We start from the raw sequence: 23,518 nt of genomic DNA, 5'->3' as shown, positions 1-23,518 counted from the left end.
TTCCCTTCCGTATGAATTGCTAAGTTATAATTTTATTTTTATACACAACAAGAAAAACCCATTACAAAAAATAACTGCCCCGGAATCCGATATTTATACCCAGTACAACGCCCCTCCGCCTCCCCTCCTCCCCACCCCCACCCCCCCCCCCAAAAAAAGAGAAAGAGACGCGTCGGCGTATGGCCGTTTAATATATAAAGTTTTTTTTTTTCAACTCTAAATTAAAACTCCTTTAAGTAATTTATCCTTGATCCAGGGCACACGTTCTCTTCAGCAGTGTCCTCGTCCCTCGTGAGTTTTTCTTTTCTTTTCTAAGGGAAACAAGAATACCATACCTCATAAAATTGAATATTTACTTTTTTATTTATTTATTTATTTATTTAGTAAGTTGGTTAGTTAGTTGGTTAGTTAGTTAGTTAGTTAGTTAGTTATTGCAATGTAATGTAAAGGCTAGCTTAGAAAAAAAGGAGTTTATTAAAATTGAAATAAAATAAAAATAACATACAAATTCAAAAAGCCATATGGATAATCCGTAAAAGAGTTCTTGCCCCAAATAATAACAGATCGCCTTTTTCAATATTAAAACAGGATGAAAATATGCCTCTGCTAAAAAAATTAAATTTTAAATTTGTTCGATTTATAATACATTTGTTTCAATATTAATAAAAAAACTAATCCTCCGACACCCTTATTAAAACTATTCCATTAAAAATTTCTTTATCCTTATGGGAAAAAAAACTAGTATCATTTGTTCTTGCATACTTCTTCCGTAACCTTCGTTATCATCATTTACCCTAAAGGAATAACGTCAATGGTCGTCAATAACGGTCTGTTTTCGAGTACAACTACATTATACTATTCAACACAAAAACGCCAGCCTTTTGCTTAAAAAGAATGTTTTTTTAAAATAAAATTAAAAAACAATAATTCCCCCACTTGCCCCTTGAACCGGCATCTCCAGCAGGGGCATTCATCTGTGTTAGAAGGTTAACTTTTGTCATTTTGATCACAGTTTTTGTTGCGATCGAAAGTAACAATCGCACAACCTGTTTTGCAAACATTTAGGTCCAGAGTACTTTGTGTGACCAAGTTGTGGAATCTGAATTCTGTCTGTTTCTCCGCAACGCAAATATGCTGCGCTGTCTTCCCCTATATGAATGTTTATAACGAAATTAGCGCGATTTTGAGCAGTTTATATAGCTTCAATGATGATCAAAATAACTTTACTTGATTATTAACGCACATAACATAAAGCCAGAAATAATCTTCTCTTATTTACGAGTTGCGTGACAGCCAGGTGTCGACGACCTGTTGCTCCCCTAATTACCTTGTTGCTTAGCAACAGCGTCTGGGTCAGCTGGAAGCCGACAGGCGAAAGAAACAATCACAAGATGGTGGAAAAGGCAAGCGTTTTGTCCTGGAGAGGATCAGATCAATACTACAACCCTTACATTGGCCGAGGAGAAGTGCTATTCACAGGTGAATTACTTGTTGAGTTAACATATCGATAAGGTTAACACCGAAAACGAACAGAACAAAATTCTGCTTTGGAATGTTAACTCTGTGGCACGTGTTTTATGTGTTTATAATTCCGGTGCAAATAATTTTACTGTTCCACCTTTGTTAAGATTATCGCTAATAATTGTGATCACTATACACCAGATACCTTTATAAGGTAGACACTAAAATATTATCAAAACTCAAAAAGAAACAAAGATACAACTAGAAAATATAAACATGTCGGACAGGTCGAGCACAGGAATTTACACGGAAAAATTGACCATGCATAATTTCTCCCAAAAAATAGCAGAAATTCTAAACGAGGTTTGTGAATAATGTTTATGTCCTGTAATTATTGTAGTTTTGTAGTTTGGAGTGCCGTGCCAAATTGAATTATTTAAAATGCAAGCTAGTCTATCAGTGCGTATCATAATGACTTCGATTCTCTATTGTTTCCATTTGTTGTTATCAGTGTTTTTATGCAATCTCCGAAATTTTTTCGCGGTCACAACATCAGCATGAGCTGACAGACTTACAAATATCTCATTTTACAGGTCCTGATGGCATCCGGGATCACCAGGCTTCAGTTCTTGATCCTAATACTTATGTTGGGATTGGAACAATGTCCCCCGAGGGGACTAGTGATCTAAACTATCTATGGAGACCATCAAGGGTATATAATTTATGATTGATTTATGAGAATAATTATATTATATATCTGTATTATTATATTCATCCACAGATATCCAGGGGTGTATTGAGTTAGTGGTGGGGGGAGGTGGGGCCTGGCAGTGAAGTTAAGGAAGGGGAAGCGAACTAGCCTGCGAATACAGCCGCCTGATCTCAATTAATGCTCCCGTCCAGTTTGGCGTTTAACGAGAAACCCCAAACCAGCCAGGAGCGATGAATGGCAGCTGTATTTTCAGGCCAGAAGGGAACAAAAAATATTTCCAAAAAGCAATTTGTCTACTTTAAAAATATTGATTTTCATTTTTTTCCACACCATTCCTTCTGTGATAAAAAGGGCACATAATTTTATTTGAAATCATCATCTGAAATTATTTATTTTATTTTTATTTTATTTTATCACAAGTAATTTATTATCATTTTATTCACAGGGCTGTCCTCATCCACTACCTAAGTCAGCGAAGGTATTGACTCAATCACTATTTTTTTATTTCTAAACTAAAATATTTCATGGTTCTGAGTGTCAGCATCACCTTGGTATTATATGGCTGTTGTAAATTAGACCAGGCTATTACCCCGGGGGTAATTCAAAATTAATGAACTTCTATTAGTACTGTCTCCATTGGTTTATAGAAACTGCTCAATATTATATCTTGTGTTGGTTCTTTCTCTTACTGTTGTATTATAAAAAATCTTTTTTTGCAAGATATTTATGCAGGGCCATAGGCAGGATTTTGCATGGGTGGGTGTGAGAGTTGGCATGAGCATCTAGGGGGTCCACGTTGTCGAGGTCCACATTTCCTACATTTTATGAGGGTAATTTTAACCCTCACTCCCTGATTAGGCTAGTCCCCCACACAGTCATTTTATAGGGGTGAGTGTGTTCCACTGGGAGAAACATGATCGCCCCTGGAAAACGACTGCATGCGAGGCTACGATTAAGTGGAGTTTTGTGGCTTGTTGGGGGGGGGGGGTTGCAGATGCTCTATCGTCTCCCCTCCTACGGCCCTGAAATAGCTACACCACTGACACATGAATTTTAATATTGCAGGTTGGAGAAGTAGGATGGGGTTTACAGTTTTACACAGATCGTCGGCAATTAAGAAGTGGACACCAAATCAAGGTAACTGAATCAAACTAGTCTATTTTTTTCACTTATATATTCTTGGATCTTTCTGCTGCCATATTGTAGTCAATAATTTTCTGTGTATAAAAATTTTTAAAAATTAACCAAAAACGAGTGTTGACCGTAAATTTTATAACAAAATAATTTTCTTTTTACAGTATATTGAAAAGCATATTTCTGGAATATCTTTTTAAAAGATCTATTGCTTTATTTTGATTAAATTACAGCTTGGTGAATTTAGACAAGCTACAGAGGATAGACATACTCATCTTTATCAAAATCCTTGGTGAGTTTTTTAAAATAATCAGAAGCAGAATATATTGTAGGAGCTTGTTATTTATATATACCTAAATTCATATATGTGATCATTGATATAACTTTGTCCCTCTTAGTACATGTATGAATAAAATCTAGCAGTATTGACAATTGTCCTAAAATGGCATATATTTCGCAGGTATGCAGGCCCAAATGATGAACAAACAGAAGACTCTGCTAAAGGTTAGTTTGAAACAAAATGATTAGCAATAATCTCAAAGTGATCAGTGTGACAAAGACTTTACTAATATTTGACTGTTTATATTGTAGTTCATTTGCTTAACTTTTTTTTCAAATACTGGTAATATTAAACAGATGATCAGATTCAACTGTGCAGTCGGAGCGACAGGCATATGACACCTCCTGGCAGATCCAGTTCACGGCACTTCAGGTCCCGCACACCCACCCCTCAAAGAACCCCTCTCTTTGATGCCCCCAGACAAACAACACCTAGACCTCGCTCAGCTGCTCCTGGAAGTAAACCTCGGTCTGGTACTCAGTCCAGTTCTACGTCGTAAGTGCTGGAAAAAGTTTTCATTTCCTTATCTGAGTTTCATGAGTCAGGGAGAAACAGAAAATAACAACAGACCGAGGCAAAGGAGAGCTAGAGAAAGCATGCCAGATTATACTTTTTGGTTTTCTTGAGCAGATAGGAAGAAAATGAGAGAATATACAACTAAGCAAACATTAAATTAATAAAAGGGTAAAATACTAACAGTAAAATAGTTAATATTAACAGCTCTCCATTTTATTACTAGTCTAGAAACAGGGTTGTAGTGTATGTATAGTTAGTGACAGTTTCAATAGTTATCATGTATGCCACATACAGTATTATAACCACTTGTTTTTAATATAGCATTTGATATCGAATCCCTTTTGACTGCCTTCCAATAAGATTTCCAGTTTGATTGACCAGTTGATCTCTTACATGACATACAAGGGTGTGATGAATAGTTAACTTGAGACTATAATGAGACTGATATTTTCAAATGGGCACAAGACTTTCTTAGTTTGCAAGTGCAGACTGTAAATCTGTCCACACTTGTTGGCTGAGACTTTCTTACAGTGCCGTAGCAAGGGTAAAATAAGTGGGGGGGGCACGCGAGCGCCGGAGGCGCGAGCCGCTAGGGGGGTCTGGGGGCATGCGCCCTCAGAAAATTTTGAAATCTAGAAGCTTGGAAATGCTATTTCCAGCGTTCTCCAAGAACTATTTGTGATTTACGCATATCGCGAATTATTTACTTCCTGACACTGTCTCAGTAAACCACTGAAGAGAGTATAACCCTTGCAACGTCAATTATAAAATAGAAAACCGACTGTCTATGTATCTTGAAACCAGCAAATTTTTCACCTTTCAGAGTCATCATAGTACGTTCTGGTCTTAATTTCTGGTTTGTTTTAGTTTTTGGCCATTTAACATTGTTGTGCATCACCCTATGTACGTTAAAAAAAAATGAAAAGAAGTACAAATGTTATTGTTTCAAACCTCTCGGGAGATAAAATTTTATTTTCAACATTTTATACAGGTCTGTTTTTCCTTTTTGGGAAAAAAACTGGGGGGGGGGGGGCACGGGCCCACCGGCCCCTCCCTTGCTACGGCAATCTTAGCCTCGGAAAACCTCATATTTCCCAGGGTCTCTCTCTCCCTGCCCCCATCTCTTCTCTTACTATTAACTCTCACTCTCGGGGGTGGGGAGAGAGAGACCCTGGAAATGAGTTTGAGTTCCAGGAGGGCTTGTGAAAAACTTAGATGGTGAGACTGGTTAAATTTGACTCAAGTTCTGCAAGACATATTTTTAAGGACCTCTTGCCTCACCTACACTGACTACACTCCCCCCATACACAAAAACTCAGAAAGTTGTTTTGGTTTGAAATCCCCAACCAGCCACGCCTTCAGAAATACAAATTCAGATTCATGCTTTCCTTTAGAAAATTATTTCCATTAAAAAATTGTGGCCTTCCATACACCCAGGGGTATGGATTTTTCCTGAAACTGCATAAATCAGCTACCGTATTTATTCGGCTATAAGCCGACCTCGGCTATAAGCCGAGACCCTAAACTTTCGGTTTTCAGAACCAGTTCGAGTCTGACAAAAAATAAACCCAAAACACTCGGCTATAAGCCGAGACCCAGTTTTTCCTTCAAACTACAAAACAATCCACGTGCAGCAAATCAACATATTTGTTAAATCACAACTACATGTATGCAATTGAAAAAACAACAAAAGAAATTACTCATAAAAGGTGAATTTATTTAGAACCGTACATACGTGTGACAAACAATTCACCTGAGTTTAGAATCCCATCTCAAACAATCACGCATTCTTCTGAAGAATTAAGTGGTTATCGATCATCATACCAAAAGCTACTAGTTTTCAAACAACTAAACCTTCCGATGAAAGTTGTTGCTGTGGTAAAAACCGTTCAAAACAACTGCAAAATCGCCAGAGAATACGGGATGAATACTGTTCAGTTCGTTGCAAGTCGCCAGCGAGCAGATTAAGCGGATAAACTTTAGATGTTGTCAACACGAAACGCCGTGCTGTTGCCGGTATTTGTCGAATATTCTGAATCCAATCAAGCTTTTCTGAAGTGGTTTCTTTTAGCAGAGAAGTCGTGGTATTAAAAGTTTGTAGTTTTGAACAAAAATATTACATCCAGCCAGCCGCTTTCTGATAGATAAAAAACGCGTGAGAACAGCCGCTTCTGATTGGTCAGTTTCTGACGTCGCCAAAGCAAGTCAAAACAATCGATTCTTTCTTTCTTCTCTTGAAGTGTCACGTTAGCGGTGATTCTGCATAAAACTTTTAAAAAGCTGAAGGAAAAGAAACAGTCTCAGGCAGAAATTTGCTTGTGGAAGAGATTGCAAGGAAATTGTTTAATACATGCGAGATTTCGAATGATCTCGACCGTTCAAAAGACGATCACGCACGCCGACAAAATAATATTCCAGAGCGAGCCGATGGACGACCGCAGTTCCAGCCTACTAGTAAATAGCGAAGAAAAGACGAACAAAAACTTCATTCTTAACGTTTCTTCACTGAACCAAATAGCTTTTTAGGAGCCGCCACTTAAATAAAAGGTAATGAACAAGAATTAATTACAAATGCTTGTTAATTTTCTTTATCGATGATCGCTCGGCTTACAGATGAATAATTTATTCAAATTCAACTCTTTTCTAGTACCATGGAATTTTTTTCGGCGGAAATACTCGGCTATAAGCCGAACCCCCAATTTGGTTGGGTTTTGACCAGTTTTCTGTAAGATTTGGTGAAAAAATCGCTCGGCTTATAGCCGAATAAATACGGTAATACATGTACAAGCAAATATTTAAGCAAGACAGTAGTAGTTTTGAAGGGGTAAAGAGCCACAAAACAACTGGTACATTGCAGAGATCGAAGTAGTAAGATAGTTTAATACATGCATGTGCAACTGTCAGTTAAAGCTAGTTTGAACTGTGACATAACAGGAAGTACTAAGTGATATCATTACAGTCATCTCTCTCTAAAACAGACACAGTCAGGACCGGTTCAAACCGTCCATGGTCTTAGAGAGGTGTCAGTCTTATAGGGAGTTTAGTTACAAAACAACGGTAGGGACGGGACCAACACCAGGTGTTCATCTTAAAGAGGTGTCTGTCGTTAGGGTGTTTAGTTACAGTAAAATGACTGAAAAACAGCAGGGGCGGGACCAACACCAGGTGTCCGTCTTGTAGAAGTGTCCATTAAGAGAGAGTTGACTGTATATTTCTGTTTGTTGCAGACTACACAGTCAACATGCAGACCTTGATGTATAACAGAAAGAAAAAGAAAAAGAAGGAAACATGTCAAGAAACATGCAAGCAAGACACCAGTTATTCAGCACCAACAGTGTGATAAATCTTGAGGGTCTAATTCATCTTTTCTATGATATTTGTGATGGTTTAACAAGTCTGTGTACAGTTTTGTACAGTTTGCTCTGCACATAAAAGGTTACAAAAAGGAATGCACAATCTCTAATGAAGATTTTGGAATTTGAAAGGATGTTTGATATTTTTCCTGTAATGCATAAAGCAAAACAGTAATTTACAAATATTTAAAAATTAAGTTATTTTGTATTTGAACTGAATAAAAAAAATCATTGAAAATGGCTGAAAAATGCTGTTTTTGTTGCCTTTCCTGTGAAGCAAAGAGGAACCCAAGAGAACAAGGAGAAACTCACAGCTTTGTAACATCATGGTGACATGCTGGTTCTTGTCATTGCATATTGCAGCTCAGTATGGAGGGCCGTAGATGGTTCGAAATTTTATAGGTTGTTATGGCCACCGATGGTTAAAAGACAACATAAATTTTGGATGCCCACAAGTCACCAGCAACCCTCAAAAAACTGAGGGGTGTTCTAACTTGTGTTATGCTTAATAGTGCTGTTTAGACGCCCAAGGTAAACATTGGCAGGCAAAGGTAGTTTGATCCAGGTGGCAAGTCTGAAGCAGCTGTCTTCTCGGGAACAATGTCAACATGCGTTTAGCAGTGTCCCCTAATTAAGGTACTGCAGCAATGATGTTGGCAAGAAGTCAGCTGCCTTTCCACTTAGTATCTTCTGCTAGGGTCTATTGCTTATGAACCTAGAAGGCTTTTCATGTGTTTCTTCATGCAGACAGGCACGGAATGTCTACAACACAACATGGGGTCAAATATACAGGCCAAGTATGACATTCAAGACAACATACATGCTTGCACAATCAATGCAGACACTTCCCTTCATCATTGACCTGAAAAGGGCCTAGGCATAACTGGTATTGTAGTGGACTAGTCACAAAAAATATGTGTGTTAAAAGTAAATGTACCAGTAAAAAATGTGTTTTTTCCTAAATATCAAGGAAATAAAGACAATGATAAAAGAAACCTCCTATTGAATTGACTTTTATTTTTTTACTCTTTCACCCACACCTTTAGTGACTCTGCTTGTTTACAAGTGACCATGGAATAAGTTTGCTATAGCTTTATATACAATAGAAATGAGACAAACCTGAGTTATCAGCTGCTGAAAATAAAATGCAGAGAAATGACATTTCCTGAGATTTTTTTTCACAAGAGGTTTAAATAAACCACATTAACTTGAGATGACAAAAGTGTAATACACTGCATTTTAACCATTAGCAGACAGTGCTGAGCAAGAATTAAACTAAATTTGGCATGAAAATGCTGTAGCCATGACTTGGGCAACATGCTGCAGCCGCTGAATGTTAAACAAGACCTTTGGATTCTTTATGAACTAAAACCCATCAAACAAAAATGGAAAAAAAACTGAAACTAAGAACCAATAAAAATGTCCTTAAAAATGCTTAGAACAAAACCAATTTTTTACCTTTTCACAATGACATTACTTGAGTTAGAACCAACATTCATTGCTTGGGCTAATATAATTATTACATGAAAGTAGAGAGGTTTGCAAAACAACTATCAACATTTTCAAAACAAAAGAAGACACCATTATATTACTTGTTGCCAGCCATTGCCATGGTTCCAAAAGTAAACAAAATCACTTGTATAATATTCAATCTCCCAGCAACTTTCTTATCTACAAGTTACATAACATAGCAGTGTTAATTTTTGCTAAGTTTAAACTTATTTACAAATATATTTATCTTGTAAAATAATACATAACTGCTAGTAACAGAAGAAATGTTCAGATTTTGGGTAGCTTAGGAGCTGCAATTACAGGATTGTTCTGTTCAATAATCTTTCTCCCTTCACTTTTGTAATCATATGTACAGCTGTGAGCTTCTGCATAGCGATGAGTGGCACAAAATGAATTTCCACATCTGTTCAACAAAAGCAAACAAAACAAATATTACAAGTGTATTACATGCTGTAATGAACAGTTTCACTGCAATGGTCTTTACTGTCTCTCACAAAAATGTTCACCTCGTACTCTGGATTTAAATGACAAAACCATAGCTTCATTAAAACCAAATTTGTCTCCTGGGCATTATAATTTAAAGTTACAAGCAAACGAGATAAACTTTAAAAACTGTTCAGCCCAACAACATTTCAAAAACCCGTATCGCAATCTGTTTCAATAATTCGTCGCTTTTGACCATCAGTACCTTCTTTTGTATTTGCTGTGATATTAAAATGTTCCTTCACTGTTTTAAGAAGTTATTTTTTATTCGCCGAATTTGATGCCCATTTCCCATGCATAAATTTGGCTTAAATGCGTGACACAGTCCCTCTAACCTTCAAATCCAACAAATCCATTATTCTATGTAACAAGAAGTTTAACATGTAAAATAAATGTCAAGTTATGCACCCAAAAGCTCACCTGCATTGATAAGTAGTAGCTAATCCTGTTTTCCTTCCACAAGTAAAACATCTCGTCTTCTTTTTAGCAGGTAAAAGTTGTGGAGGTGGATGGGGTTTTGTTTTAACGGGCGGGAGATGGTGAATGTGAGATGGAGAATCTACAAAATAACACAGTGAACATGATCAGCCATAAAACATTGATCCCTGCTGGTAAAAATGCTATCAGTTAAAGCCAAAAGCTTCTCAGAATACCCCAAGCAATTACAATCTGCTTGCTTTAAACTCCATAAAAACAAATCAAGAAAAAAATTAACAGTACGTAACAGGCAAAGGAATGATGTGAAGTTTCTTTTTAAATGTCTTATCACTAGGTGGCAACTGGTGACAAATAACCTAAGTGCTGGCTAGACAGCACAAGGTCACTGTATAATTTTGATTTCTCAATCACACACCCCTTGTTGTGCTGTAAATTCGGCACCATGTGAAACTTGCACTTATTTTAAACAAAGGAAATTTCTTAAACTCCTTTTGGCAACCCGGCTCTTTTCCAGGAAACCATAATTCCTATTGTTCACATCAGTGGTAGCAAATAATAAAATCAAGACCCAAACTTACTATTTGAAGCACTTGTACTTCCATGGGAAATTCGATACGAATAAGACAGAGAATCATTCTGCAAAAGAATTGATGTTTATCAATATTGTACTTGTTTAAATAGCAAACCTTACAACATTTTGAAGCCTTTTCAAAGCAATAACCTTGCAGTTTAGGTTCTCTCCCATAACAGTTCATTGAAAAAGTATTAAACAATGCTCATGACTTCTTGATGCTAATAACAGGTAGTTACTTTAATGCCCTCCTCCACAATAATTTGGAATTGTGGCCATTTGCATCCTGTTTAGAAGAAAGAAACCTATATTTTTTATTGTTCAATACACTTGCCCAATAGCCTCCTGCTAACCTGAATATATGTGTCTTTACCCTCTCAAAATAAAAAAAAAATCCACTACGATGTAGCCTTCAAGAGTTGCTAGGATATGAATTCAGAGTACATTCTTCATAATTATGATGATAAGAAATGTACGGCAGTATCCAATAAATGCAGTATGACTCACAAGAGGCTTTGACAGGACAATAACTAAAAACGTTGATACTTTTATTTTCAGTTGAACAATTTAGTTACAAACTGCAAACAAATTTCTTCAGAAAACTGTCTTCTTGCTTACCAGGAGGCCTGATCTCCTTCCTTCTGGTGTGGGTATTCTATTTTCCATTGCACGAATCCGTCTAAACCCACCGCTTCCTGACGTTAAATCTAGTGGATATCTTACATCAGAAGAATCTTCAGGAATTCTTGATCGCCGTATACTGGCACTCCCTGATGAATAGTCTAAACTGGTTGCCCCGTGTGAAGGGCTAGAAGTTCTTGTTTCCTTGTGATGATTCACAGGTTTTGATATACTTCCCAAAGGTTTAATTTCTTTAGAGTCTTTAACAAGCTCTGATATTGTTTTTCTTCCTTCTTTCATAGCACTCCTATTAAGAGTTCGACTCGAAGGAACCATTTTTGCCTCTTGGCTAGATTGTACTAAAAAGTCTGATACATCAATTTGATTTGTTTTTCTCCTTGTGTTAACAGGTGGTAGTGGCCCTTTAGGCGTCACCCTGCCTGTCGCACTTGACTGTTTAGAAGGTGAACCCTGAACACCTCCTGCTTTAGGTTGATGCCTGCTTGAGGAATGTTGATCAACAACACGGAACGCAGTGTCATGAGCTTTTGTTGCAGCTGATGCAGAGGTCATTTGCAACCTAAGAGAAATTAAGAATTAAAATTAAATTTCTAACAATATAAACAAGGAGCCAATTGAATCATGTTTTAGAAACTTGGATCGCATGGTTTAAAATAAATACTTCTTGTCTTCACAGCCTGGTTTTTGCAAATTTCTGTGAAATGTTACGCAAAACCATATGTTTAAATGAGTACTGTGAAAGAAAAGACATCAGTTCTGAATTTGGAAATTCATACAGACTTTCTTTGAATGATTTGGCAAACAAGTAATTAACAGAAACACATGTTAATAATACAAAGGCATGGTTTCGACAGGAAGAGGTTTTGGCAGAGTGGAAAAAGCACTTTTACAGCTAAGAGCCCAAAAGTGTGACTGACCACTTTTAATTAATTCACATTCTTCACATACCGTATTTACTCGAATAAGCGCCGCGGCGCTTATTAAATTTTTCGCGCCTCAAGTGTGGCGCTTATTCAAGGGCGGCGCTTATTTGAGGGTGGCGCTTATTTAAAATTTGGACGCCACAAAGAAACTAATCTTTTACAGTAATTGAAAATAGCATCTTTTGATTGTCAGTATTCGTCTCTTGCTGAAGAGAGTAGTGGGGCTAGCTGTCCTGGCAAAGTTCGCAGCCTTCACAATATTAACAGAACTATGTAGTGTAAAACGTAGCGGTAAAACAATAACGTTGAACTGCAAAACATTGCTTTTGATGGAAAGAAATGTCCAAGTTTGTTTTAGAGTTGCTTCGTAGTGCTATATTTAGTTTAACGGAATTCCTCAAATAAGCGCCCCATCGCGACTGCGGCACTTATTCGGGGGCGGCGCTTATTAACATTTTTGTCCCAAGTGCGGCGCTTATTCGAGGGCGGCGCTTATTCGAGTAAATACGGTAGTGATTATCCAATCAAAAACCAAGGATAGTTTGTAGTTGATTTCTGCATGAAAGAATGTGAACAAATTAAAGTGGTCACACGTTTGGGCTCCTTGTTGTATAAATAACAATAGATGCAAGTTGCAACAACTTTATTGGCCTTGTGAGTCTCAAGATCAACATAATTATCAACTCTCTTTGCTAATCACCGAGATATGTCCAGAAATGCACGCAATGACGAAAATGACGAATTTGGCGAAATTTCGCCAAAGTCTAAGATTTGAGCGAACAAGCTCGAGAGGAGGGGTACCACGAAAGCGGCGAATTCAACGAAAACGACGAATTCGACGAAAATGACGAATTTGGCGAAATTTCGCCAAAGTCTAAGATTTGAGCGAATGAGCTCGAGAGGAGGGGTACCAGGAAAGCGGCGAATTCGACGAAAACAACGAATTCGACGAAAATGACGAATTTGGCGAAATTTCGCCAAAGTCTAAGATTTGAGCGAACGAGCTCGAGAGGAGGGGTACCACGAAAGCGGCGAATTCGACGAAAGCGGCGAATTCGACGAAAACGATGAACTCGACGAAAGTAAGGATTTTGGCAAAATTTTGCCAAAGTCGAAGATTTGTATAAACCGCAATGACATGATTATTAGCCAACAAGTTTATAGCATGAGTTGGTATAGTAAAACAATATAATAACGAAAAGGAAACTCACATGCCCAGCGGTAAGTGTTCTTATGGATTTTGTCATTTCCATCTGCAGGTAACATAGTGTCTTGTAAAATTTTTCTATCTTGTTACTAATATTCTTATACTTGGAGGAGTAGAATTATTGAAGCCATCACTGAAGTCAATCCACTGACTGATGTCTAAAATATTTGCCACAGGTTGTTGATGTGAAACTATTAAAAGTGAGTCCATCACACTTATAGGTTTTATCACACTCCTGACAGTTGTGAATTGAGTAGATGTACTCAATCTAAATACAGGTGGCTCTTCAAGCTTTCTTTGTCCAACTGCGAAGAAATTTGCTGGCGTATTAATGCAGAATTTAGTCTTATTTTAAGATGAAGAAATTCTGAATTCGCAACAGAGAACGCAGTGAAAGCTCGAGTTTCCTTGATGTAGTGCTATTTCCAGACTTTGCGTTTCACGTTAATAGTTGTTTGAACTGCATGAAGCTCACATCAGTTGTGGTACTGGGAAGAACGGGTATATGTGTTTCACTCTGTGTGAAAACCAAAAAGCTTGGAATGTGCCACACCAAGTCTTCACTTACTTGAGAAATTAATCATTGTTCTTGAAAACACAATAATCAACGCCGCCATCTTGGAGGCAATTAGCTTACATGACGTTCCTACCCATGGCATAAGGGAAACCGCTGTGTGACACACATTGTAATCTCAGATTGCTCAGACTACGATCTTTATAAACAGCGGATTTTTTTCTATAACACAAAATACGTCATGTAAGCTTTCTAATTCCAAGATGGCGGCAAACCATCGATTTCTTGGCGATTTCTGGGAGTGTAATGGCCCTGGACTTTACTGGATTCCTTCGTTCTACACGCCTTCTTTTGGAAAGGTTAAAAGCAGTTAAACAAAAGGAAAAGGGTGATTCTTTCGTACAGTCAACTGCAGCCTTGTTACAATTCCATCACAAACACAATCTGGAATTCCCTAGAGCTACATTATATCAATGACACTCTGCTCAGGACAGCAGGAAAGGCTGCATGGATACGAAAGATTCCTTGTACTTTCTTCTCCATGTTTACCTGACCATGTTTGAAGAACGAGACATACATACATGTACTTTTTTTAGCTGTTTACTTGCCCAATGTGTCAACATGTCAAGCCTGTGCAACTGGCATTCCTGATTTCGATAGAGCTTCAGTATATCGACGTCTCCTACGACAGCAGGAAATTCTGCATGGATAGGAAAGATGCCTAAACCAAATGAGGTTAATTGTTTTCATTGGAACATATATCTCATGAAGTTGGTAAGATTGCATAATTGAGTTGATTCTCATACAAATATGCAAATAGAATAACAGACCACAACAAAATTGTTGTTGTAATGTTTTAACCTGTGTCATGTCTAAAGAACGAGGGATTCATGTATGTATGCACATTTCCAGTTGTTGAGTTAAATGACATAACTTTGCTGGCTTGACAAAATTTCGTCGGTTTCGTCATTTTCGTCAAATTCGTCAAATTCGTCAGCACTGCATGGGTTGAGTTAAATGACATAACTTTGTCATGTCTAAAGAACGAGTCATTCATGTATGTATGCACATTTCCAGTTGTTGAGTTAAATGACATAACTTTGCTGGCTTGACAAATTTGACGAAATTTCGTCAAATTCATCGAATTCGTCATTTTCGCCAATTTCGTCAAATTCATCAGCACTGCATGGGTTGAGATAAATGACATAACTTTGGTATTTTCGTCAAATTCGTCAGCACTGCATGGGTTGAGTTAAATGACATAACTTTGTCATGTCTAAAGAACGAGTCATTCATGTATGTATGCACATTTCCAGTTGTTGAGTTAAATGACATAACTTTGCTGGCTTGACGAATTTGACGAAATTTCGTCGAATTCGTCATTTTCGTCAAATTCGTCAGCACTGCATGGGTTGAGTTAAATGACATAACTTTGCTGGCTTGACGAATTTGACAAAATTTTGTCGAATTCGTCATTTTCGTCAATTTCGTCAAATTCGTCAGCACTGCATTGGTGGAGTTAAATGATATAACTTTGCTGGCTTGACGAATTTGACGAAATTTTGTCGAATTCGTCATTTTCGCCAATTTCGTCAATTTCGTCAAATTCGTCAGCACTGCATGGGTTGAGTTAAATGACATAACTTTGCTGGCTTGACGAATTTGACGAAATTTCGTCGAATTCGTCATTTTCGTCATTTTCGTCAATTTCGTCAAATTCGTCAGCACTGCATGGGTTGAGTTAAATGACATAACTTTGCTGGCTTGACGAATTTGACGAAATTTCGTCATTTTTGCCAATTTCGTCAATTTCGTCAAATTCGTCAGCACTGCATGGGTTGAGTTAAATGACATAACTTTGCTGACTTGACGAATTTGACGAAATTTCGTCAAATGACGAATTTGACGAAATTTCGTCAATTTCGTCATTTTCGTGGTTGCGTGCATTTCTGGACATAAGTGTAATCACCATATATTTCTTCTTCTAGTTAGTTCTGAGAACTAAGTGGTTCATCAAGACAAAATTTCTGAGTCAATATCTTTTTAACTCTTATCACCTACTTGACAATAATTTTTATATTGATTGCATCCCTGACTAACAAATTAACAATTTTACCTTCTCCTTGCACTAAGTATTGATGTGCTTGTGGGTTTCTCAGTGGTTGGAGGTGCTGGTTGATGTTTAGGCTAAAATAATACAAAGAATAAACATTATTCACTAAACCTTATTGTATGTTTTACAAATGTCATGTTGATCTACACGTGATTGATAACCCATCATCTGTTATTGCTGCGAAGCCTTAGCGTAGCAGCAGAGCTATTTTTGACTGTCCGCGCGGGGCCTGGGTGCATTATATAGAAGGCGACGACATAAATTGGTGTTTCTGATGGCTTTGCAATTGAATTGCACGTGCTATGTTATGTTGCATTGCTTCCTTTCCTCAATGTCACTAATTATTATATAAACTAAGAGAATTACCAGCATTTAACTCACTGAGAAAAATGATATCTTTCACATCTGAAAATGTGAACATCCGAAACATTCCTATGACCTTCCGATCGTTCCTACTATTATTATTATTCTTATAACTTACTTCGCAGCACTTTACTTGCTATCAGCAACTCCTAGTTTAAAACTTCACTAATATCATGACATACTCCATGTCTTTTGTTGGATGTAACATTTTTAGATGATTAAGGCCAAAACTCAAGATTTGGGCCACAAAGTTGCAGATTGTTCATACCTTCAAGTTTTTCTGGGATTCCATTCTGTTCTTAAGAAGTCTCATTTTGTTCATTGTGACACTATTTTCCTTGATTGCTTCCTGAAAAATAATTAACACAAATAACACAGTTCAGAGCAGGGTTTCAAATGACACAATTCAGAAGAACTTTCAATGGTAACAAACCTGTGAAATTGGAGGTGGATTTTCCTCTTCTTCTTCGTCATATAAATTGTACATTGAAGCACCACTATAAAGTAATACCAATATAAAGAACAGTTAATATATCAACATATCATGAGGTTAAATATATTATTTAGTTAACGACTAGGAGCTATTTGTGGCTGTTCTGTAGTTTTCTGGTGTTAGCTTGGCATTAGCGTGGCATTGGCGTTTATTAGCGTATATTGGCGGGCTGGCAATTTCCTATGCATGGCGTTTACTTCTGGTCAAAGCCCTGCAGGCAACTTCCGGTGCTCTCGTGGTCAGCGGTTACCTGCCGCGTTTTTATGCGTGCGCCGTTGCATGTGCTAGTAGTTTCACTGAGTCGCGTAGCTTCACTGAGTTTAGTGCTCGAGGCGTTCTGGCTTACTTCGAATTTTTTTTTCCACTGAATTTCATTTAGTGTGACGGGTGCTGGGATGGGGCTGGGTGTGGCGGGCGGGGCTCATGACTGGGTTGTGGCTAGGGCAGGCTTTCGGGGTGTTCTTGCTACCTGGGTTTGGGGTCGGCAGCTCCAGCCCCTAGGTTCCTTGGCACCCAACCTCCATGTACGACACAGGCGTTAACAATGCATTTTCTTTCTTGTTATGTGTACATAAAATAATTCTGAGAAGGAATACTTGCCTACATTATACCACTGCCACTGTTGTATTAAAATATGTGATCTTTATCAATGGTCTGTAGTTCAGTGGAATCTCAATTATTTCCCTTAGGGGTGTCAAGTTTGGATTTAGGTCTCACTTAGAGTGTGCCAGGCAAAATGCCGATATTATTAGCCGTAAAGGTTTCCTTTAAGGTTGCACTCAAAGAAATATAGAAATATAAATTCTCTTTTTTGTAGAAAAAAAGGGTTATCTTTTAGGGGTCAAAAAGAGCTTGAGCCACACCCAGATAAGTCTCCTTTAGGGGTTTATTTAACATTGCTGACAAACATCCTTGTCTGTTTCATATGTCAGGGATGTAGCTAAGAAAACACTAAGCTGGCTCATCAACAAGCCCAGTTGGCTTTTCTGGCCTTAGTAGCTCTAAACGTTTTAATACCTAAGTCTTTGTTTTCATGTGACATTTCAGCTGGATTTAAGTTCTATTTCAGCCGGTTAAAAAAGCAGGCAGCCGGCCCTTAGCACCATTCCTGATATGGGAGTCTCCTTCCCCCCTGGGTTTTTGGTAGTATTACCTTAATGAGTCTGAAAGCGGGGTCAAAGTTCCGTCACCCCTATCCACCACTCGAAAGAAATTCAACTGGTCTCCATCCCTGAAGAAATAAAAAATGCACATCAGCTGGTTAGATCACTGTATTCATACTTAACACAAAAGTTCAGGTTTGTTGCAGTTTTAGGGATCAGAGGAACTCTGTAACATGATGCAACCAAAAGTCTTGCTACTTTACTTAGATAACATGGAATTCAATCACAAGTTATTACTTAGCAATGATCCCAGCAATTTGCCAATACCCATTATACTTCTCATGTCCTATGTGCAGGTAGAAAGACGCACTGCAGTGACAAGTACAGTGTTTTTTCCACAAATGCAACAAAGAAAATCTGTTATTTTAGAATAATAAATTATATAAAGTATATAATAATTTATAAGATAGTTGATATATAGATATACCTGAAAACCAGCAACGTGACTTGGCGATTGTCCTTGGGTAGTTTATCCCATATTTCTTCCCTACAAATTGAAAGAAAACGTCAATAAAACTAACTACCCAAGACATCTATGTTTTAACAATTTTCACATTTCAACAATAATATGCAACAATTTTTTCTAATCAAAGGGTGTAAAGAAGTCATCATCATCATCACCATCATTATCATTATCATCATCATCATCACCAGACCCTTCTCTTCGTGAGTGAATAGTGCAGGAGAGGATACAGTAGTGAGCCTTACAAATAACTAGTTTAAGCATTAACTTTTATTCTAGTATGACTGAGTGACAAGGAATGCATTCCTGAGCATACCTGTTGACCTCCATGTATTCAGCCATTTCTCTTAGGGTAGGATCTTCCACAGGTACTACATAAAACAATAACAAGACAAACATGCATTTCAAAACCAAGTTATATGAGCCTAACACTACAAATCAGACAACATGCTAACTTTGTAAGTCAAATTGATTTTAGGTTAATCTGTTTCTAACCAAGGTTAATCGGTTTCAACCTAAAGATAACATTCTTATAATCACATAAAACAAGGCCATTTTTGAGTTTCCTTTTGCCTCTGTTTCAAAATGAGACCTCCAGCAAAAACATGCCACATGAGAATGAATTTGACTTCCATGGAAATGAATGTGCAGGTACCATTTTCGTATGAATGGTTTCACACAGACTCCTTTTGAACACGAGGATAATGGTAACTCAGAATTGGCCTATTTGAATTATTCATTAGAAATCCTAAAAAAGCAATTCTAATTGTTTAAGAATGCCACAAGAATGTTTAGAAGTCCATTATTTCTAACTTTTAAGCAAGGCTCTAACATCAATTCATTTTTTTAAACATAGTTTTTTAACTTTGTAGTACATGCACACACAGATTCTACAAATCAGTCACTACTCACTTCTTCTTGTGTTGATAGGACCTCCTCTCATAGCCAGGACAAGCTGTAATGTAGCTCCATCAGTGATACTGCATTAATAACATATCAGGAAAATACAAATTAATTACTAGAACATGTACCAACAAAGAACCTGTCTGGAATTAACATTTAACCAAAAAAATATAGAGTGATCAATAGTTTTGAATAGCAGAAAAGTGACCTGTAGGTATTTTTGTTAGTGTTAGAAGCCCCCAAGGCAAATTTGGTGAGTTATAGTCATCAACAGTAGATGAACTTTAAGAAGTTTTGTAGGTTTTTCATTATTAGGTTGGTAGAGCCAGACAAAATTCTGGCACAGCACCAAAGTATCCATGGCAACCCTACAAATTCCAAACACTGTAAAGATAAGCCAACAGAATTTGGAAGACAAGCAACTCAAGATCTGTAATGTCCAGTAACAATATGGCCTATGCCAATAAATGCCAACACACACAGAGACCCTGAAATTACACGATTGCACTTACAAATTACAAAAAAAAAACTTACAGGGCATCAGAGATGAAAAAAAAAACACCCTAAGCTTAAATTTCAGCTTGCCCTTTGGACAAGCTGAAATTGCCTGGGAGATTTGCATGCTTGTCTTAGTTTACATTTTTTTTACAATTTAGTCAGCTGATGACTTGCATCGGGCATGTAAACAGGGCTGCAAATAACAGTCGGTCATTGGCTGACCTCATGTCCGATGAATTCCCAATTGTGGTCGGACATGATGTCCGGACAATTTTTTGATCGAAAAACATTTTACGGCAGCAATGAATAAAATTCAACCTTTTGTTTTTGGTGATGTCCGACCACAGTTTTGTTTGTCCGACCAAGATGGTGTCTTAGTAGGACGTATGTCCTTTCCATTAAAAAAAAGAAATTATTTGCAGCCCTGTTTGAGAAAAATAGTTACCTGCCCAGCAGGAAAATCAACTTAAAAAAACTCTCTATGCACTCCAAGAACACTTATTGTAACTATTGAGTGCTACGCAGCAAAACTCTTTTTTGTGAGGAAAATCTACTTGTCCAGGATAACTGGACAAAACTTTTTTGAGCACTGGTCATGTTGCACTGATATCCACAGACAATCAATGTCAAGATGCTACGTGTAACTGTGCCACTACGTTAAGCCACACACTTTTTTACAAAAAATTGACCAAAATCAATTATCAGTGCAACTGACCCAAGCACATTTTAAACTATTGAATTTTATGGAGGTTTTTAATTATTTTTAATGCAGAAAAAAGAGAATTTTTATGCATGATGGTTATCATTTATCAATGTATATTTTTAATACTTGTATGTACATGTTTTTTTCAACTCGGACTCACTTGTAATCATGAAGACAATAATCATCTTCTAGTTCTACAGATCGCCATATCAAATGTTGTTGAGACATTGGGATGCCTGAAAAATAAACAAAATTCAATAATTAACCAACAGATATTTGAAGTTCTCCAAACAGGAGTTGAACTGGTGACCTTGATGTTCATAAGACTGCGAAGCTACATGTACCTCTAAAACATAACTACAGTAATTTAACAAAAGTCGCATCTTTTGGAGTATTCCCTGTTAAATTTTTTCTCGAGGTACCACCCAGAAACAATGTCACACGCTAGCTAAAGATAAATCTATTCACAGAAAGTACTACCCATCTTTTGAAAGGTGGTAAAGGGGGGTCTAGAACATGTTTCATTTAAATTAGAATGGCTATTTCATGAAACTAAGATAAAAAAAATTACTAATCGGGGTACAGTGACATGAGGCACAGAATGACAATCAGTCCCCATCATGACCTGGTCACACCATTACTTGATATTTTTTTTTTGAAGGAAGAAAGATGCAAAGTTTTACCGTCTCATTTCACAAGAAAAAAAAAACATTCTTTTGATTTTCGCAATTCTCATGGAAAAAAATTGATTCATGGTTCAGGGCTGTGCAACTAAATCACGTTACACATGGAAAAAATCACAATTTCACTAGTTTGGCTTCCAGTAGTGACTTTGCACAAGTCCCATATACAGTTGAGGTTCATCGATGGATGTGTGTGGACATAATTATCACAAACTTTATGCTATTTATCTTTAAAACACTAAAATGGCCTACAATATCTTATGCTTTCTGGTGTAATTCCACTGTCATGTCATTTCACATACATTAACAGGCGTGAATTTAACTGGCTTTACATGGGTAAAATGAAATAGAGAAACTGCATGGATAGCTTGCATTTGTGGAAAAAGTTGAACTACACTCAAATTTTCCACATATGCAAGACATCCATACTTCTTTTCTTTTTTATTTGACATAAATAAAGCCAGTCAAATTCATGCTGTTTACATAACATGAAATAAAGAAATAAATTACATGTAACAGTGAAATAAGTTCATGAAATTAATTACCATGTTAAGGTACATGCTTGTGAAATAGAGAAAATGTATGGACAGCTTGCATTTGAAGAAAACATTGAACCACATTCGACTTTTCTAGACTCAAGGTGTCCGTACATTTCCTCTATTATATTTTATGCACGTAAGCCAGTCAATTCACACTCGTTATTAAATGTACATAAAACTACACGACAGTGGAAATCCATCTAAGAGACATGCTCAGTCAATCTCTTGGATCTGGCTGTTGGCAAATGTCAGTGAGCAGATAAATACTTATCAGATAAGCAGTCTGAATTTGATACCTACCAACACAAAGTTCAAGGACATTTGGCTATATTTAAAAACATGTAACCCAGAAACACGTACAACTTATTAAAACAACGCAATGGTTCAAAACAGGTTGGAATGTATATTAGCAAATTGATAGAAAAGAAAACAAACAAGACAATGGTCTTATTTTGAGATCTATCGAAATCTGGAGTACAGTACAGTTTCACAACACTTGCTTCTTTCATGTTAAGCCTGATAACGTGAAAATATAATCCACAACAATAGTTTTCTTCGTGCCAAAACTGTTGCAAACATATTTTTTTTTATAGAAATTTAAGGTTAAAGAAAAATCGGGTTGAATTATTGGATATAACTCTAAAGGCAGTTTCATTTTAAAATTCATACCAAGTAAAAGTTTATAAATTTGCCGAGTCATTTTTATAAAATCAAACATTATTCAAGAAATTATCGAGCAAAAAACAGACGCAATATACTTAACAACTCATTGTTTCATTTTATCACTCAATTTTCGAAAATTTCGATTTCTATCACACAAGAAAAATGCATTTTCCAAATGGATTATCTTTTCGAATTGAGCTCACTTGGCGAGTGTTTACAAATGGGGCAACACCACACATTTTAAATTATTTATAGTTGCTGTGAGGGCAAACCTTCGACAACACGTACATATAAAGGCAGTTTTTACTCATTAAATCCGAAGAAATACGGCACATACACTTTCGGAATGGCGATCAGCGAAAAAACCTCAGATTTTTCACTGAATTGCCCGTGTTCCCACGCACGAACTCCTACTAGCTAAAAGCTTGCGATTTAGCTCACCTTCAAGACGTTGAATCTTGGCTTTGACACTCATAATAGTTTCAAAAGGGCTAACTCGTAGTTCAAAGGCTGTTCCAGTTAATGTCTCAATAAACAGGTCCATCTATGGACCTTTCCAAAGCAGTTTTCACAGCACAGGTTAATCCTTCGCCACCAAAACCTTCTCAAACCATGTTTTCATGTCCGCTGTCTGTAAGCGACTTCGCGTAAACATCTTCAGCTTTTACTCTATTCCTCAGCAACAGAAACAAATTTAAGGCACCACATCGACGATAACCGAACAGATTTAGCGGTTTTGAAGAAAATCGTCGAAATATTTTAGCCTCCAACATCCTTCGAACAAGACATTTCGGAACGTGTCGGCTCTACTGCATTTTCTTGTTTGTTCCCAGGGTACCCGGATGAAGAAATGGTTGTCATGGAAACTCCCGCAAAACTTATTTTCGCGTGTAAACAAAGGCTAACAAAGGCGAAGTGACTTCACCAATCATATTATCGTATCAGGAGTCTTTTTTAATTGGTTTTTCAGCCAATTTACGTAGGACTTATCTTAGAGCACTTGAAAAACAGTTGCTTTTCAAAAGAAGACAATAATCTGATGTCGAATAACACCAGTGATTAATTGAACAAAGTTTACATACAAGTAAAGCCGCCTTTGTTGAAATGTGCGGCACAAAAACCGAAGCA

The 23,518-nt window shown here is 37.1% G+C and overlaps 2 protein-coding genes across 2 annotated transcripts; one reads left to right on the top strand and one right to left on the bottom strand.

The window, feature by feature from the left end:
• The first annotated feature begins 1,323 nt into the window (after window positions 1-1,323).
• Window positions 1,324-7,757, top strand: LOC144643922 (protein SPMIP2-like). The gene is made up of 7 exons (XM_078503319.1): window positions 1,324-1,479; window positions 2,055-2,173; window positions 2,619-2,651; window positions 3,239-3,310; window positions 3,541-3,599; window positions 3,768-3,811; window positions 7,391-7,757. Exons 1-7 carry the CDS (start codon window positions 1,392-1,394, stop codon window positions 7,501-7,503), a joined length of 528 nt encoding a protein of 175 aa, XP_078359445.1. The 5' UTR covers window positions 1,324-1,391; the 3' UTR covers window positions 7,504-7,757.
• Window positions 7,758-8,513: 756 nt separating this feature from the next.
• Window positions 8,514-23,232, bottom strand: LOC144643920 (AN1-type zinc finger protein 4-like). Its single transcript, XM_078503318.1, has 13 exons — window positions 22,832-23,232; window positions 20,666-20,741; window positions 19,314-19,381; window positions 18,718-18,772; window positions 18,366-18,425; window positions 17,929-18,006; window positions 16,716-16,779; window positions 16,551-16,631; window positions 15,923-15,993; window positions 11,139-11,721; window positions 10,528-10,585; window positions 9,932-10,070; window positions 8,514-9,431 (listed from the first exon to the last, which is right to left on the bottom strand). The coding sequence occupies exons 1-13, from the start codon at window positions 22,932-22,934 to the stop codon at window positions 9,296-9,298; spliced, it is 1,572 nt and encodes a 523-aa protein (XP_078359444.1). The 5' UTR covers window positions 22,935-23,232; the 3' UTR covers window positions 8,514-9,295.
• Window positions 23,233-23,518: the final 286 nt, after the last annotated feature.

This window comes from Oculina patagonica, chromosome 2 (genome assembly GCF_052425735.1).
Source record: "Oculina patagonica isolate OP01 chromosome 2, crgOcupat, whole genome shotgun sequence".
NCBI classification, from domain to species: Eukaryota; Metazoa; Cnidaria; class Anthozoa; order Scleractinia; family Oculinidae; genus Oculina; species Oculina patagonica.
The sequence above is the reverse complement of the archived record's forward strand: the minus strand, read 5'-3'. Positions and strand labels throughout refer to the sequence as shown.

Coding starts and splice junctions, on each gene's coding strand:
- LOC144643920 (XM_078503318.1), bottom strand. CDS start 22,934: ATGGACCTGTTTATTGAGACATTAACTGGAACAGCCTTTGAACTACGA. Junction 20,742..22,831: donor CAAGATTCAACGTCTTGAAG/GTGAGCTAAATC, acceptor TTTATTTTTCAG/GCATCCCAATGTCTCAACAA. Junction 16,780..17,928: donor CCGCTTTCAGACTCATTAAG/GTAATACTACCA, acceptor ATTACTTTATAG/TGGTGCTTCAATGTACAATT.
- LOC144643922 (XM_078503319.1), top strand. CDS start 1,392: ATGGTGGAAAAGGCAAGCGTTTTGTCCTGGAGAGGATCAGATCAATAC. Junction 1,480..2,054: donor AGGAGAAGTGCTATTCACAG/GTGAATTACTTG, acceptor CTCATTTTACAG/GTCCTGATGGCATCCGGGAT. Junction 3,812..7,390: donor AACAGAAGACTCTGCTAAAG/GTTAGTTTGAAA, acceptor TGTTTGTTGCAG/ACTACACAGTCAACATGCAG.